At 40.9% G+C, this 14,497-nt stretch overlaps 1 protein-coding gene across 7 annotated transcripts in view; it reads right to left on the bottom strand.

The window, feature by feature from the left end:
* LOC115156990 (astrotactin-1) overlaps positions 1 to 14,497 on the bottom strand; it is a 277,551-nt gene that overhangs the window by 155,039 nt on the left and 108,015 nt on the right. For all 7 annotated transcript variants that reach the window (XM_029704808.1, XM_029704810.1, XM_029704809.1 and 4 more), the window contains 2 exons: positions 12,059 to 12,133; positions 7,548 to 7,685 (listed from right to left, as the gene is read on the bottom strand). In XM_029704808.1, coding sequence (XP_029560668.1) covers positions 7,548 to 7,685; positions 12,059 to 12,133 — 213 coding nt within the window. The remainder of the gene's footprint in view (positions 1 to 7,547; positions 7,686 to 12,058; positions 12,134 to 14,497) is intronic.

Below are 14,497 nucleotides of genomic sequence, written 5' to 3'. Positions count from 1 at the left end.
GATGTTTTTCAGCGGCAGGGACTGGGACACTAGTCAGGACAGAGGGAAAGATGAATGGAGCAAAGTACAGAGAGATCCTTGATGGAAATCTGCTCCAGAGCACTCAGGACCTCAGACGAAGGTTCACCTTTCAACAGGACAACGACCCAAAGCACACAGCCAAGACAACGCAGGAGTGGCTTCGGGATAAATCTCTGAATGTCCTTGAGTGGCCCAGCTAGAGCCCGGACTTGAACCTGATCGAACATCTCTGGAGAGACTTGAAAATACCTGTGCAGTGACGCTCCCCATCCAACCTGACATACACTGCTCAAAAAAATAAAGGGAACACTTAAACAACACAATGTAACTCCAAGTCAATCACACTTCTGTGAAATCAAACTGTCCACTTAGGAAGCAACACTGATTGACAATAAATTTCACATGCTGTTGTGCAAATGGAATAGACAACAGATGGAAATTATAGGCAATTTGCAAGACACCCCCAATAAAGGAGTGGTTCTGCAGGTGGGGACCACAGACCACTTCTCAGTTCCTATGCTTCCTGGCTGATGTTTTGGTCACTTTTGAATGCTGGCGGTGCTTTCACTCTAGTGGTAACATGAGACGGAGTCTACAACCCACACAAGTGGCTCAGGTAGTGCAGCTCATCCAGGATGGCACATCAATGCGAGCTGTGGCAAGAAGGTTTGCTGTGTCTGTCAGCGTAGTGTCCAGAGCATGGAGGCGCTACCAGGAGACAGGCCAGTAGATCAGGAGATGTGGAGGAGGCCGTATGAGGGCAACAACCCAGCAGCAGGACCGCTACCTCCGTCTTTGTGCAAGGAGGAGCAGGAGAAGCATTGCCAGAGCCCTGCAAAATGACCTCCAGCAGGCCACAAACGTGCATGTGTCTGCTCAAACGGTCAGAAACAGACTTCATGAGGGTGGTATGAGGGCCCGACATCCACAGGTGGGGGTTGTGCTTACAGCCCAACACCGTGCAGGACGTTTGGCATTTGCCAGAGAACACCAAGATTGGCAAATTCGCCACTGGCGCCCTGTGCTCTTCACAGATGAAAGCAGGTTCACACTGAGCACGTGACAGACGTGACAGAGTCTGGAGACGCCGTGGAGAACGTTCTGCTGCCTGCAACATCCTCCAGCATGACCGGTTTGGTGGTGGGTCAGTCATGGTGTGGGGTGGCATTTCTTTGGGGGGCCGCACAGCCCTCCATGTGCTCGCCAGAGGTAGCCTGACTGCCATTAGGTACTGAGATGAGATCCTCAGACCCCTTGTGAGACCATATTCTGGTGCGGTTGGCCCTGGGTTCCTCCTAATGCAAGACAATGTGGCTGGAGTGTGTCAGCAGTTCCTGCAAGAGGAAGGCATTGATGCTATGGACTGGCCCGCCGTTCCCCAGACCTGAATCCAATTGAGCACATCTGGGACATCATGTCTCGCTCCATCCACCAACGCCACGTTGCACCACAGACTGTCCAGGAGTTGGCGGATGCTTTAGTCCAGGTCTGGGAGGAGATCCCTCAGGAGACCATCCGCCACCTCATCAGGAGCATGCCCAGGCGTTGTAGGGAGGTCATACAGGCACGTGGAGGCCACACACACTACTGAGCCTCATTTTGACTTGTTTTAAGGACATTACATCAAAGTTAGATCAGCTTGTAGTGTGGTTTTCCACTTTAATTTTGAGTGTGACTCCAAATCCAGACCTCCATGGGTTGATAAATTGGATTTCCATTGATTATTTTTGTGTGATTTTGTTGTCAGCACATTTAACTATGTAAAGAAAAAAGTATTTAATAAGATTATTTATTTCATTCAGATCTAGGATGTGTTGTTTAAGTGTTCCCTTTATTTTTTTGAGCAGCATAGTTTGAAAGGATCTGCAGAAAAAATGGGAGAAACTCCCCAAATACAGGTGTGCCAAGCTTGTTGTGTCCTACCATAGGAAAACTCAAGGCTGTAATCGCTGTCAACGGTACTTCAACAAAGTACTTAGTAAAGGGTCTGAATACTTATGTAATTGTGATATTTAAATTTTTTTATATACATTTGCAAAAATTATGACGTATTATGTAAATGTAATACATTTTAGAATAAGGCTATTACTGTACGTAACAAAATGTGGAAAAAGTGAAGGGGCACTGTTAATATCTTAATGTGCATATTCGCATCAACCTGAGGCTGTTGCCGAATCTCACAATAATGGGGCTATCTTTCAAAATGCAGGCTCCCACGGGAGGAGATACTCAGATTGCTTGACCTTGTGTCTCCCTCAATCAGCCGATCAACCCGCTGCAACTTTGTGCTGAGGTGCACCTTCTAACAGCCTGTGGGGAGTTTCCTCCAGGTCCTTGGGGATTACAACTGCCTCCGAAAATGATTTTTTTAATGAAAAACCAAAATGTGTGTAGGTGAGGGCTTGTTGCTGTATGTATTTGTAGGATAAAATAAAATAATCTGAGACAGGCCATGCCAGTGTGAGGTCTCCTAGACAGAGAGCTCCTGTACATTCTTTGTAATAATACAAAAATGTATAGCATTTTTCCATATTTAACTATTGATTTAGCATAATATTGTCTGAATAGCTTGAATGCAGCACTGTTTCAAGACCGAAGTTGGCTGGTTTTTGGCTAGCTAGCTAGCTAATATTAGCTGGCAAGCATGCAATGTTTTGAGTTGATTATGCCTATTGTCCGGAGGTTGAGGATGGAGAGGAGCACGTGTAGAGAGATGAAAGTTGACCAAGTTATAAGGATACCCCTGAATTACAATTGAAGTGTGGTGTGCTTTCTGGCACCTTGTGACTGCCGTAGCATCACCCAAGTGGGTGCTGCATTTTGGTAGTAGTGAATAGTAGCTAGCTACTAGTCCAGTGGCTAGTACGGAACTCTAACTTCATTTGACTACCGGTAAGTCCTACTACAAAGCCACAGACAGCGTGGATGGCGAGACACCGTGACGACAATGTGCTGCCTGTCTGCTCCCGGCTCTCCCCTTTGTCCTCCTCCTCCCTCCGCTGACCTCAATCAAGCCATGAACATTCTCAACCTTTAGTCTCTTGACCGTCGATCTACTCATTAGGATGAATTATGTTGCTGTTTTTAAATTCCTTGTTATTTTGTTGTTGCTTTATAGTGCTTTGAGATTTCTTTATGTAATGAATAACTCTAGAAAAGTTGAATAAATTATTATTATTATTATATTGTGGTGCAGTGTGCTAAAGCACTGTGGAGGAAGGACAAACAGGGTTCAAATCTTCAAATCAATGATCATTACATGACAAAAATGGTTAGTTTGTGGATTATTGCTATTTGTTTTCATTCATAAAAAATTGTTTGCGAATTGTATAGGCCTAGCCTACGTTTCAAATTAAATGTGGGTTATTAGTAATCTTTGCTTATGACAACTGGCATCGATTTCAGCACCAGGAAACTGGACAACTCCCCCAATGGGATCATGTTAAAAACCGAACACGCCCTCAACGACGCTTTTAGCTGTCGCTCTTATAGGTTCACTCTACGTGCTTGTTTGGGAAACACTTAAAAATTTGGCACGTAAATAACAATTAATCTGGTACGATTATTGTAATGCTTAAGTTCCATCGCATCTGGGAAACAAGGCCCAGAGGCTTTTCTTCTTTGTGTTCCTGCCAGTGAGCAAGACGTGGTGACAAATGATTATCAAACAAGGCCTCAGAGGGATCACACAGCTCCAAAGCTGAGTAAATCAGAAGCATCTAGAGGTGGTAGGTAGCTGCAGTGTGTGCTACCGCCCTGGGAGCACCCAACTCGAGCATTCATCACATCATCAATCACAAGACATGGAGTTATTTACTCAGTTTTCAAAAAAAGATGCCAAATGATAAATATAATAGAAAAATACAGGAAACAAGTGGGGTATAAAGTGAGATAATATGGGAGAATAGTACACATTATTCCAGTAAAAAGGTAGATGTACACACAGAAGGTGCACTGGGAGAAAGAGGACTGTGGTAGTCTACTGCAAGGCTTAACAGTATCACAATTCTATTCATTGTTTGTTTGACATGAGCAGTAATGTGTTTTGTTGTAGCCAGTCACTTATATTTGGCCTGTTGCACAAATTTGGAGCTGCTAGTGGCTACATCATTAACTATTCTGATCTCAGCTGGGAAAAAAGAGACTCCTAACTATTTCAGTGCTTCACAGAGAAGAATCCAAATGTCTAAAGATTAATCAACTTCTGCAAAAGACAAATTAATCAAAGGATAATCTGCCCTTTTGCTAATGGTATTAAAGCTAAAAATTCATCCTCCAACTAATCTAAAGCCAAGTTGCATTATCACTCAATAAAAGGTCTGCTTGGATGTACTGATGTGATTTTATCAATCGTTACTGATTTTGAAATTGTGTTGTTTGTGAATAATATGTCATTGATGAAATCAGGAGCATGCAAATCTTGACTGTTTCCCCTGATATCAGAGCTTTTCAACACCAAATCATGCCCAGTTGACCGCCTGAGAATGAATCTTCAACAGATGTATCTTTAAACTGAAAAATATATAAAATAATTCAACAGGATAGGACATTCCATCAGGTTTAAAACAGTTACAAGATGACTGAGACGAGAAGGTGGACATTTCATCTAATTAATCCCTAAAACGATAATATACAGTATGCCATACAGTGAGGGAAAAAAGTATTTGATCCCCTGCTGATTTTGTACGTTTGCCCACTGACAAAGAAATTATCAGTCTATAATTTTAATGGTAGGTTTAGTTGAACAGTGAGAGACAGAAAAACAAAACAAAAATCCAGAAAAACGCATGTCAAAAATGTTATAAATTGATTTGCATTTTAATGAGGGAAATAAGTATTTGACCCCTCTGCAAAACATGTGTCACGTCCTGACTCTAGTAAGATGTCATTTTCTATAGTGAGTTGGTCAGGGCGTGACGGGGGTGTTTTGTGTTTTTCTATGTTTTCTATGTTTGTGTTCTAGGGTTCTATTTCTATGTTTTTTTGGGGGGGGGTTGATCTCCAATTGGAGGCAGCTGGTACTCGTTGTCTCTGATTGGAGATCATATTTAAGTAGGAGTTTTTCTTCCTGGGGTTTTGTGGGTAGTTGTTTTCTGTTTTGTCAAGTGTACCTGATGGAACTGTTGGCTGTCGTTTTGTTTAAGTGTCTTCATTAAAAGTCAAATATGAGCACTCAACACGCTGCGCCTTGGTCCTCTTTATATGACCCGCGTTACAACATGACTTAGTACTTGGTGACAAAACCCTTGTTGGCAATCACAGAGGTCAGACGTTTCTTGTAGTTAGTCACCAGGTTTGCACACATCTCAGGAGGGATTTTGTCCCACTCCTCTTTGCAGATCTTCTCCAAGTCATTAAAGTTTCGAGGCTGACGTTTGGTAACTCAAACCTTCAGCTCCCTCCACAGATTTTCTATGGGATTAAGGTCTGGAGATTTGCTAGGCCACTCCAGGACCTTAATGTGCTTCTTCTTGAGCCACTCCTTTGTTGCCTTGGCCGTGTGTTTTGGGTCATTGTCATGCTGGAATACCCATCCACGACCCATTTTCAATGCCCTAGCTGAGGGAAGGAGGTTCTCACCCAAGATTTGACAGTACATGGCCACCGTCCATCGTCCCTTTGATGCGGTGAAGTTGTCCTGTCCCCTTAGCAGAAAAACACCCCCAAAGCATAATGTTTCCACCTCCATGTTTGACGGTGGGGATGGTGTTCTTGGGGTCATAGGCAGCATTCCTCCTCCTCCAAACACGGCGAGTTGAGTTGATGCCAAAGAGCTCCATTTTGGTCTCATCTGACCACAACACTTTCACCCAGTTGTTCTCTGAATCATTCAGATGTTCATTGGCAAACTTCAGATGGGCATGTATATGTGCTTTCTTGAGCAGGGGGACCTTGCAGGCGCTGCAGGATTTCAGTCCTTCACAGCGTAGTGTGTTACCAATTGTTTTCTTGGTGACTATGGTCCCAGCTGCCTTGAGATCATTGACAAGATCCTCCCGTGTAGTTCTGAGCTGATTCCTCACCGTTCTCATGATCATTGCAACTCCACGAGGTGAGATCTTGCATGGAGCCCCAGGCCGAGGGAGATTGACAGTTCTTTTGTGTTTCTTCCAACTGTTGTCACCTTCTCACCAAGCTGCTTGGCAATGGTCTTGTAGCCCATTCCAGCCTTGTGTAGGTCTACAATCTTGTCCCTGACATCCTTGGAGAGCTCTTTGGTTTTGGCCATGGTGGAGGGTTTGGAATCTGATTGATTGCTTCTGTGGAAAGGTGTCTTTTATACAGGTAACGAGCTGAGATTAGGAGCACTCACTTTAAGAGTGTGCTCCTAATCTCAGCTCGTTACCTGTATAAAAGACACCTGAGAGCCAGAAATCTTTCTGATTGAGAGGGGGTCAAATACTTCTTTCCCTCATTAAAATGCAAATCAATTTATAACATTTTTGACATGCGTTTTTCTGGATTTTTTTGTTGTTATTCTGTCTCTCACTGTTCAAATAAACCTACCATTAAAATTATAGACTGATCATTTCTTTTTCAGTGGGCAAACGTACAAAATCAGCAGGGGATCAAATACTTTTTTCCCTCACTGTACCTGTGCCAGACTGAATAATTAAAAACTATAGACCCAAACATCATGCAGCTGTATAATCTCATTTTTGTACCTACAGTATATCTGATGGTGTGAGCCTATGTTACAAGAATATGTGACATTTTCAAGTGAAGAATCCTAAAAAAAATACCTATCATTTAAAAAACGATAGAAGCAAATGTTTACCAAGAGCAACTAAGGCAGGCCAAGGACTCAGTTAAGACCATCTACTGGAAGGATTTCAAAGCTCTGATACAAGGATAACTTTGAACTCAGCAAATGGTGGATGTGTGAAGCGAAACCTTTTCAACTGATTCATCAAGAGCAGCCAGGTGAAATTGCAATAAAAATGCCTTGCATACTACTCAGTGACTATATTTTGTTTCCCACATTTTAACAAAAAAACTTTTCCCCAAATGCCATTTGTATAATGAAACTACCCACACGTAATGAATGCAATCAGGTTTACGGCTAAATAGCTTGAAAGCTGCATTTGCTGAAGTTTGTAAAATCTTATTTTGGGTATGTTTTTTCTGCACTTCAAAAAATATCTATGTGCAAGGAGTACATTTCCTTTGGAGGTGTTATGAAACATTTAACAAGTCAATGTTTTCTGGTATTACATTGCCAAATTAGTTTTGTTTTTGCTGCTCACTTATTGATTTCTTGCTCAATTTTAGTGTTCCATTACTCTTTGAATCATGATCAATGAAACACTTGCAATGTCTGACATCAACCTTATGAGTGCTACATTCTCCAGAACAGTGTATTGGGAATCAAAATGCTTTCAATACAGAGGATACTCAATGATGGAATGGAATGAAAATACTGGTATGTAGCCTCAAGATATTATTTTCTTCATAGCTAATATCATCACTCCTTATAAAACGTACAGTATCTCATGAAACACATATGGAATAGTTGAATCTCTCACCTCACATCCACAGCATCTTCCATGACAGTCATATCAGTCTTGCACTTGGCTGATGGGTTGATTGCCAGCTCAGCAGGTGGAATGACAAAGCTTTTACTCAATGGTAACCACATCCCTTCCCCCAATGTGTATGTGAACCTAAAGAGGAAGAATACAAGGATTTTGACATTGGAAACAAAGTGGGAAAAGTGCAGTAAAGTATATTTTGAAATAACATTGCCCACTTCATTTAGTTTTTTTTTTTAAACCTGGGGTTCCTACCACTTTGCTAATGCCTGTTTGTCTGAAATATGCAAATGTCCAGGTCTTCTGGTGCATTGTTGAGTGGTACTGTAGCTCAGAAGATCAGTGTTTGGAACATCTGTGCTTGCTTTACCACAGGGAAATACAATAAATCCAAAGATTGCCTGCTGCCCATAGTAGCCTTGGAGACTTTGGATGCTTTCAGCATTTGTATCTCTCTGGATAATCACAAGTATATCCTCAGTTATCTTCAAAAACCTTTTACACTCATTTAAACTAAAGGTTGATTGGACTGAGGAGTAGCATGTGATGTTTTTTCTGGCACATCATCTATTACAAGAGTCTGGACAAAGTACTGTATTCTAGGGGGATTCTTGATCTACCCTTGAACTTACTTCGGCATTGTTTACTATCCAGCATCAACTTATTTTTGTTCTATAAGGCTTTTTGTTCTATAAGGCTTCAACATGAATCTCAAAGTCAAACTGTTTATGAGTCACACCTGCATAAAGATGTACATTATGTCTGAAATAAGGTGTTCTTCTATTTGACACCAAATGCAGTTGTATTATTTGTTATATATTACGAATGCATCATTGTAGCACAAACACATTGACTTGTTGATTAAACTGGTTAATGGACATTTTTGCAGACTTAACATATTTTGCATTTTACATTGTGCAATTGGAATCTAAAAAAAATGCTAACTTAGCATAGGAAAAGGCCACCAGATCACAAGCACTGCATGCATTACTAGTCACTTTAGGAAGGGAATGATTAAACCCACTGTAAGAGAGAGCTTTAATTATGTCCCTCCAATTACCTCCCCTGTTTCCAACTGTAGTGTTATATGAATCAAACTCTCTCAGTCCTACCATTTAATATCATGCACTGGATTCTTCCAAGTGATTATGGGCAGACAGGCAACTCTATTAAAACAGTATTATTATCCTATTATTTCCCTGTAAGTCATTGCTACAGCCCCATAAGACTCTCTCCTTATCCAGAGGAAATATGCATTTTCTTTGTGGTATAGTATGGGATGATGCCCATATGAAACGGCAGGCTATCAACAAGAAATCCTTTAAACAACAGAAGCTTGTGGAACAGTAGCAAGGAACACTCCTCACTGGAGTTCGTGAGCACAGGAATGAATCACAAGAGAAAACAACCTTTGAGAGTGAACCCCCTCCACCCATTCAGGGCAGGTGTTTACAGTGATAGAAAGACTTGACCTCCGATACAAACCCAACCAGTTTATTTTCTTCCTGTACTTGATCTAGTTTCTGCCCAAGCCCTGCCCTGGCACTGTGACAGCTTGCAAATGGATTCAACTAATCGAACTCTAACAAGTTACTTATCTAGATGCTAGACTCTTCACACAATTATAGATCCCCACGCTATTTGAGATTGTTGACTGACTAGTGTGTATAGGATCTTATTTTGAATTAACATGCTGCTCTTGATTCACATGATCCCCAAGCTCAGCAAACAACAAATGTTTTTAATTTTAATTTTGTATTCTATTCATGAGTGCAATACTGTTTTGTTGAATTGTAATACACAGATGGGTGACTTGGCAAACGGGCAGCCCCTAAAAACGTTAATTATGTGTGCACGATTTGAACATAAGAGTGTGAGTGGGGTTCAAAGAGGAGCCTGAGACATTTGAATTCCAATGGATGTTGGTGTAAAACGCTTGAGCACAAAGTTACTTTAAACCTGATGCTGAACAGAGTATCGAGACAGGCCCCCTGAGCATTAACATTCCAAAGGGGAATCAAATGTATCAAAGAGCCTCATAGAGATGTTTGTGTGATGGTTGCTCTCAATGACTAACAAAGACAGCGCTTACAACCATGAGAATAACTAAATCATCCCTGTGAAAATATAACATGTGTCCCAAATGGCACCCTATTCCCGAAATAGTGCACTCCTTTTGACCAGAGCCCTATGAGCCATGGTCAAAAGCAGTGCACTATATAAGGAATAGGGTGCCATTTGGAATGTAAACTGTTCTTTGTTGAGAGCAGTGTCAAGCAGCATAATCAGTTTTGTTGTGTCCTTGGCTTTTGAGGAGGTTTCTAGATATTGTATATATACAAAACAGGAGCCATATCATTGATAAGGGTTTTCCCTCCCACGTCCCCAGTCTTTCTCTGTACTCAATTGTAAAATAAATTAGAAAACAACTGTGATGGTTTACATCATAGAATGCAAATGTTGACTTTCTATTGACCAAGAACATTGTGTGATATCTTACGAAACAGGCCTCAGCATTGCTGTAACAACAAATTCTAACTTTTTTCTGTGGTTTCGTGAGAAAATAGCACATTCTCATTAATTCCACTGGGCATACGACAACAGAACAAGATAAATCTTACATTTCAAATTGATTACACATTTCATGCAAGGATCAAATGTACGTACACAAAAGTAATCAGACAAATTAGAACTAGAGAACTAAACTGTAACTCTCATTTCAGAGTTGTGCATGCATGTAGTTAAACTATTAAAATCAGTTTTATGCCTTACACATAAAACAGAATCAATTGTATTACACGATCAGGGAATGTTTTTTTAAAGAATTAACAAATCCCATGATTTAAGATTATTCTCTTTGTAAATATACCCCATGTAGAGCTCAAATGGTACAAAATGAAATGCTGCTTTCTTGTGAACATGACTTATTTATCATGTACAGAGTGATACAATTCCTTCATGCCGTTAAAAGAACAACATAACTCAGCTTCAACTAAGTTAAGATTGGAACTTTGGTGTTTTCTAATAGAACATAATATTTAAAAAATGTAGAAAGTATGTCCTGAAATGTTGTTAGACAGAATAGGAACACACTCTTTTTTTCTTACAGTGTAAAATCTACTCGATAAGCTTTCACTTCTTTCTATACCATCTTCAAAAGTGACAATCTGCCGTGTTGTGCCATATCCAAAAAGTAGTATCAGCCATAATCAAATGAAAAAACTTTTCATATTGTAAAAAAAAGTTACTGCCTTCCAACGGGTCAACTCAATTTCATGCTGTTTTAAAAAGGGTTACTTATTTTTTATTTGACGTATTAAGATCCCCATTTGTCGACGCCAATGGCAAAAGCTAGTCTTTCTGGGGTCCGACACATAATGAAAAATACATTACAGACTAAATGTACTTCATTCATTTAAAAACATGAACAGATAGTGTATGTGTGTGTTTGTGTTTGTGTGTGTGTGTGTGTGTGTGTGTGTGTGTGTGTGCGTGCGTGCGTGCGTGCGTGTGTGTGTGTGTGTGTGTGTCCATCAGTTACACATACTGTACATATCAGGACACACACACAACAAATAGGTCACATGGGGGAGAGGCATTGTGCCGTGAGGTGTGGCTGTATTTGTTTTTTGAAACCAGGTTTGCTGTTCACTTGCGCGATATAAGATGGAAGGGAGTTCCATGCACTCATGCTCTGTATAATACTGTACGTTTCCTTGAATTTGTTCTGGACCTGGGTACTGTGAAAAGACCCCTGGTGGCATGTCTGGTGGGGTAAGTGTGAGTGTCAGTGCTGTGTGTAAGTTGACTGCAAACAATTAGGAATTTCCAACACATTCATGTTTGTTATAACAACATGAAGTGACGCAGTCAGTCTTTCCTCAACTTACCCAAGAGAGACTGGCATGCATAGTATTAATATAAGCCCACTGATTACAATGAAGAGCAAGATGTGAAGCTTGGTTCTGGGCCAGCTGCAGCTTAACTAGGTCTTTCTTTGCAGCACTTGACCATATGACTGGACAAAAATCAAGATAAGATAAAACTAGAACCTGCAGGACTTGCTTTGTGGAGTGAGGTGTCAAAAAAGCAGAGCATCTCTTAATTACTGACAAACCTGTCCCCATCTTTACAACCATTAAATCAATATGTTTTGGCCATGACAATTTACAATCTAAGGTAACACCAAGTAATTTAGTCTCCTCAACTTGTTCAACAGCCACACTAGTCATTGCCAGATTCAGATGTGGTCTAGAATTTAGGGAATGATTTGTACCAAATACAACGCTCTTAGTTTTAGAGATGTGCACTACCAGTTTATTACTGGCCACCCATTCCAAAACATACTGCAACTCTTTGTTAAGGGTTTCAGTGACTTCATTAGCTGTGGTTTGCTGATGCGTATATGGTTGAATCATCAGCACACATGCTTTGTGTAATGCTAGTGGCAGGTCATTGGTTAAAATGTGTTTGGATGAATAGGTGTGTACCATGAGTTATCTTACCTGAAAATGCGATCAGATGGTTGTTCTCCCATCACCAGATCAAAACCACGCTGGAAAATAGTGTACGGCCAGGGTCTGGTGACAAATAAGAGATAGGAGAGAATAAGACTTATTTTCAGTCAAAACCAGTAAGCTGATTTCCGAGACAAGAATGAAATGAGTGATTTAAATAAAGAAACATGTTTTACTACTTTAAGTAGAGTGTAACAATGAGTAATCATTGTCTTAGGTCTATCTTTATTTAGTGTTGTGTTGTCTCTCTTGTTGTGATGTGTGTTTTGTCCTATATTTCTATTTAATTCATTTTTATTTTTAATCCCAGCCCCTGTCCCCGTAGGAGGCCTTTTGCCTTTTGGTAGGCCGTCATTGTAAATAAGAATTTGTTCTTAACTGACTTGCCTAGTTAATGTAAATAAAGGTTAAATATCACAACACGTTACACTGCAATACAAATAGGGCCAGCTCTAGCCTTTTGGGGGCCTTAAGCGAGATTTGGTTTCCTGCAATTGTACACATTTTGCCATGGGGAGTAGAGAAAATGTTGCAGTTTTAAAGGTCCAGTGCAGTCAAAAACGTGATTTTTCCTGTGTTTTAAATACATTTCCACACTATGAGGATGGAATAATACTGTGAAATTGTGAACATGATGATAATGCCCTTTTAGTGTAAGAGCTGTTTGAAAAGACCACCTGAAATTTCAGCCTGTTTTGGTGGGATGGAGTTTTGGACTTCCATGGTGACATTACCATGCGGTAAATTAGTTAATAGACCAATAAGAAAGAGATTTCCAAACCTAATTTTCCTTTTTCCGCTCCCCACTCTCAGACAGTCCTAGCTAAATTATTGCTTGAGAAATTGCTCTTTGCTAAGAAGCATTTTCTGTTTCCTTTTGACCATTTTAATTGGAAAAAAATCACAGTCAGGTACTTAATTGTTACCAGAAATGATTTGATATTGAGATAAAAATGGTTGCATTGGACCGCTAAAACACCATGGGGCAGAGAGAAAACATTGCAATATGATTAAAAAGATTATGCAATTCTACTCGTTTTGAAAATGACCTGGCTAGACTAACTACCAATCTAAAAATTGTTAGCTGACATGGCTAATTGAATGACTGTTAGTGACTGACATCACAAGAGAAAAACTGCTGATGCACAACCACATTTGGAAATTGCACCTGGTGTATTCTACTATTCTGACTCTCAATAGTAAGTTGAGACCCCGACTGAGTTCGAAAACGACCGCTTATGTTGCTTATGCCTGGCACCGACCCTGAATACACAAGCATAGTTTCTGTTTTTCTTCAGTTGTCCATTAAATATTTATTTTTATTTTCAGCTCAAACATAACATAAAATATGTTTGGCCTCTTTTCAGCACCCCATCTCCCAACAACATTTCAACCAATCCCCAAAAATGTGGCAGATCAAAAGTAGCACTAGGACAGATACTGTGGGTAAACACACTGATAAAAAATCAGTTCCTCAGTTGCCTGACATGGAATGTGACTTAGGCTTGTGTCTATTTACCAGAGCTGGGAGAGGAGAGGGGAAGAATGATGGAGATTAATAAACACATTCAGCTTGGGGACTTGAATCTGCTACAGTGTGAGAGAAATTGTGACAAGGAGCTGCTCCTTCTCTGAGTAAGCTGTTACTATTGGCAAAAGAGCAGCTAAAACCTGATAAAGGCCTTATACCAGAAGGGCCAGTCATTAAACATTTAAGTTGCGCCTGTAGGTTTTCCCTGTCAAAGACTGACTGCACGGGAGAAAGGAAAATCACTTGGGGAGGGAGGGAGATAAGGGAGGTTGAGAAATGTGTGACACAATTCCGATGTATAGTGAAAAAAGCATATTTCTAACATCAGAACTGCGAAGGCCCTGTAGCAGCAGGCAAATTCTTTTCAAGTGATGTATATGGGTGATAAAAGTTGGTAGCATTCTAAAATTCGGGGAAGGATTTTAAAACATCCATCTGCTTGTACTCCACATTTCATGTTAGACCCAACTATAGTCTTCACAGTTCTGCTGTGTAATAAAGCTACAGTATTTATTAAATTTTTTCTATATTTAGAAATGTTGTGTTATCCAATTGGTAGTTATAGTCTTGTCCCATCGCTGCAATTCCCGTATGGACTTGGGAGAGGCGAAGGCCGAAAGCCACGCATCCTCCGAAACACGACCCTGCCAAGCTGCACTGCTTCTTGACACACTGCTCACTTAACCCAGAAGCCAGCCGCACCAATGTGTCAGAGGAAACACGGTACAACGGGTGACCATGTCAGCGTGCATGCGCCCGGCCCCCCACAGGAGTCGCTAGAGCGCGATGGGATAAGGACATCCCGGGCAGTCAAACCCTCCCCTAACCCGGACAACGCTGGGCCAATTGCGCGCCACCTCATGGGTCTCCCAGTCGCGGCCGGCTGTGACACAGCC

This window comes from Salmo trutta, chromosome 21 (assembly GCF_901001165.1).
Source record: "Salmo trutta chromosome 21, fSalTru1.1, whole genome shotgun sequence".
NCBI classification, from domain to species: domain Eukaryota; kingdom Metazoa; phylum Chordata; class Actinopteri; order Salmoniformes; family Salmonidae; genus Salmo; species Salmo trutta.
The sequence above is the reverse complement of the archived record's forward strand: the minus strand, read 5'-3'. Positions and strand labels throughout refer to the sequence as shown.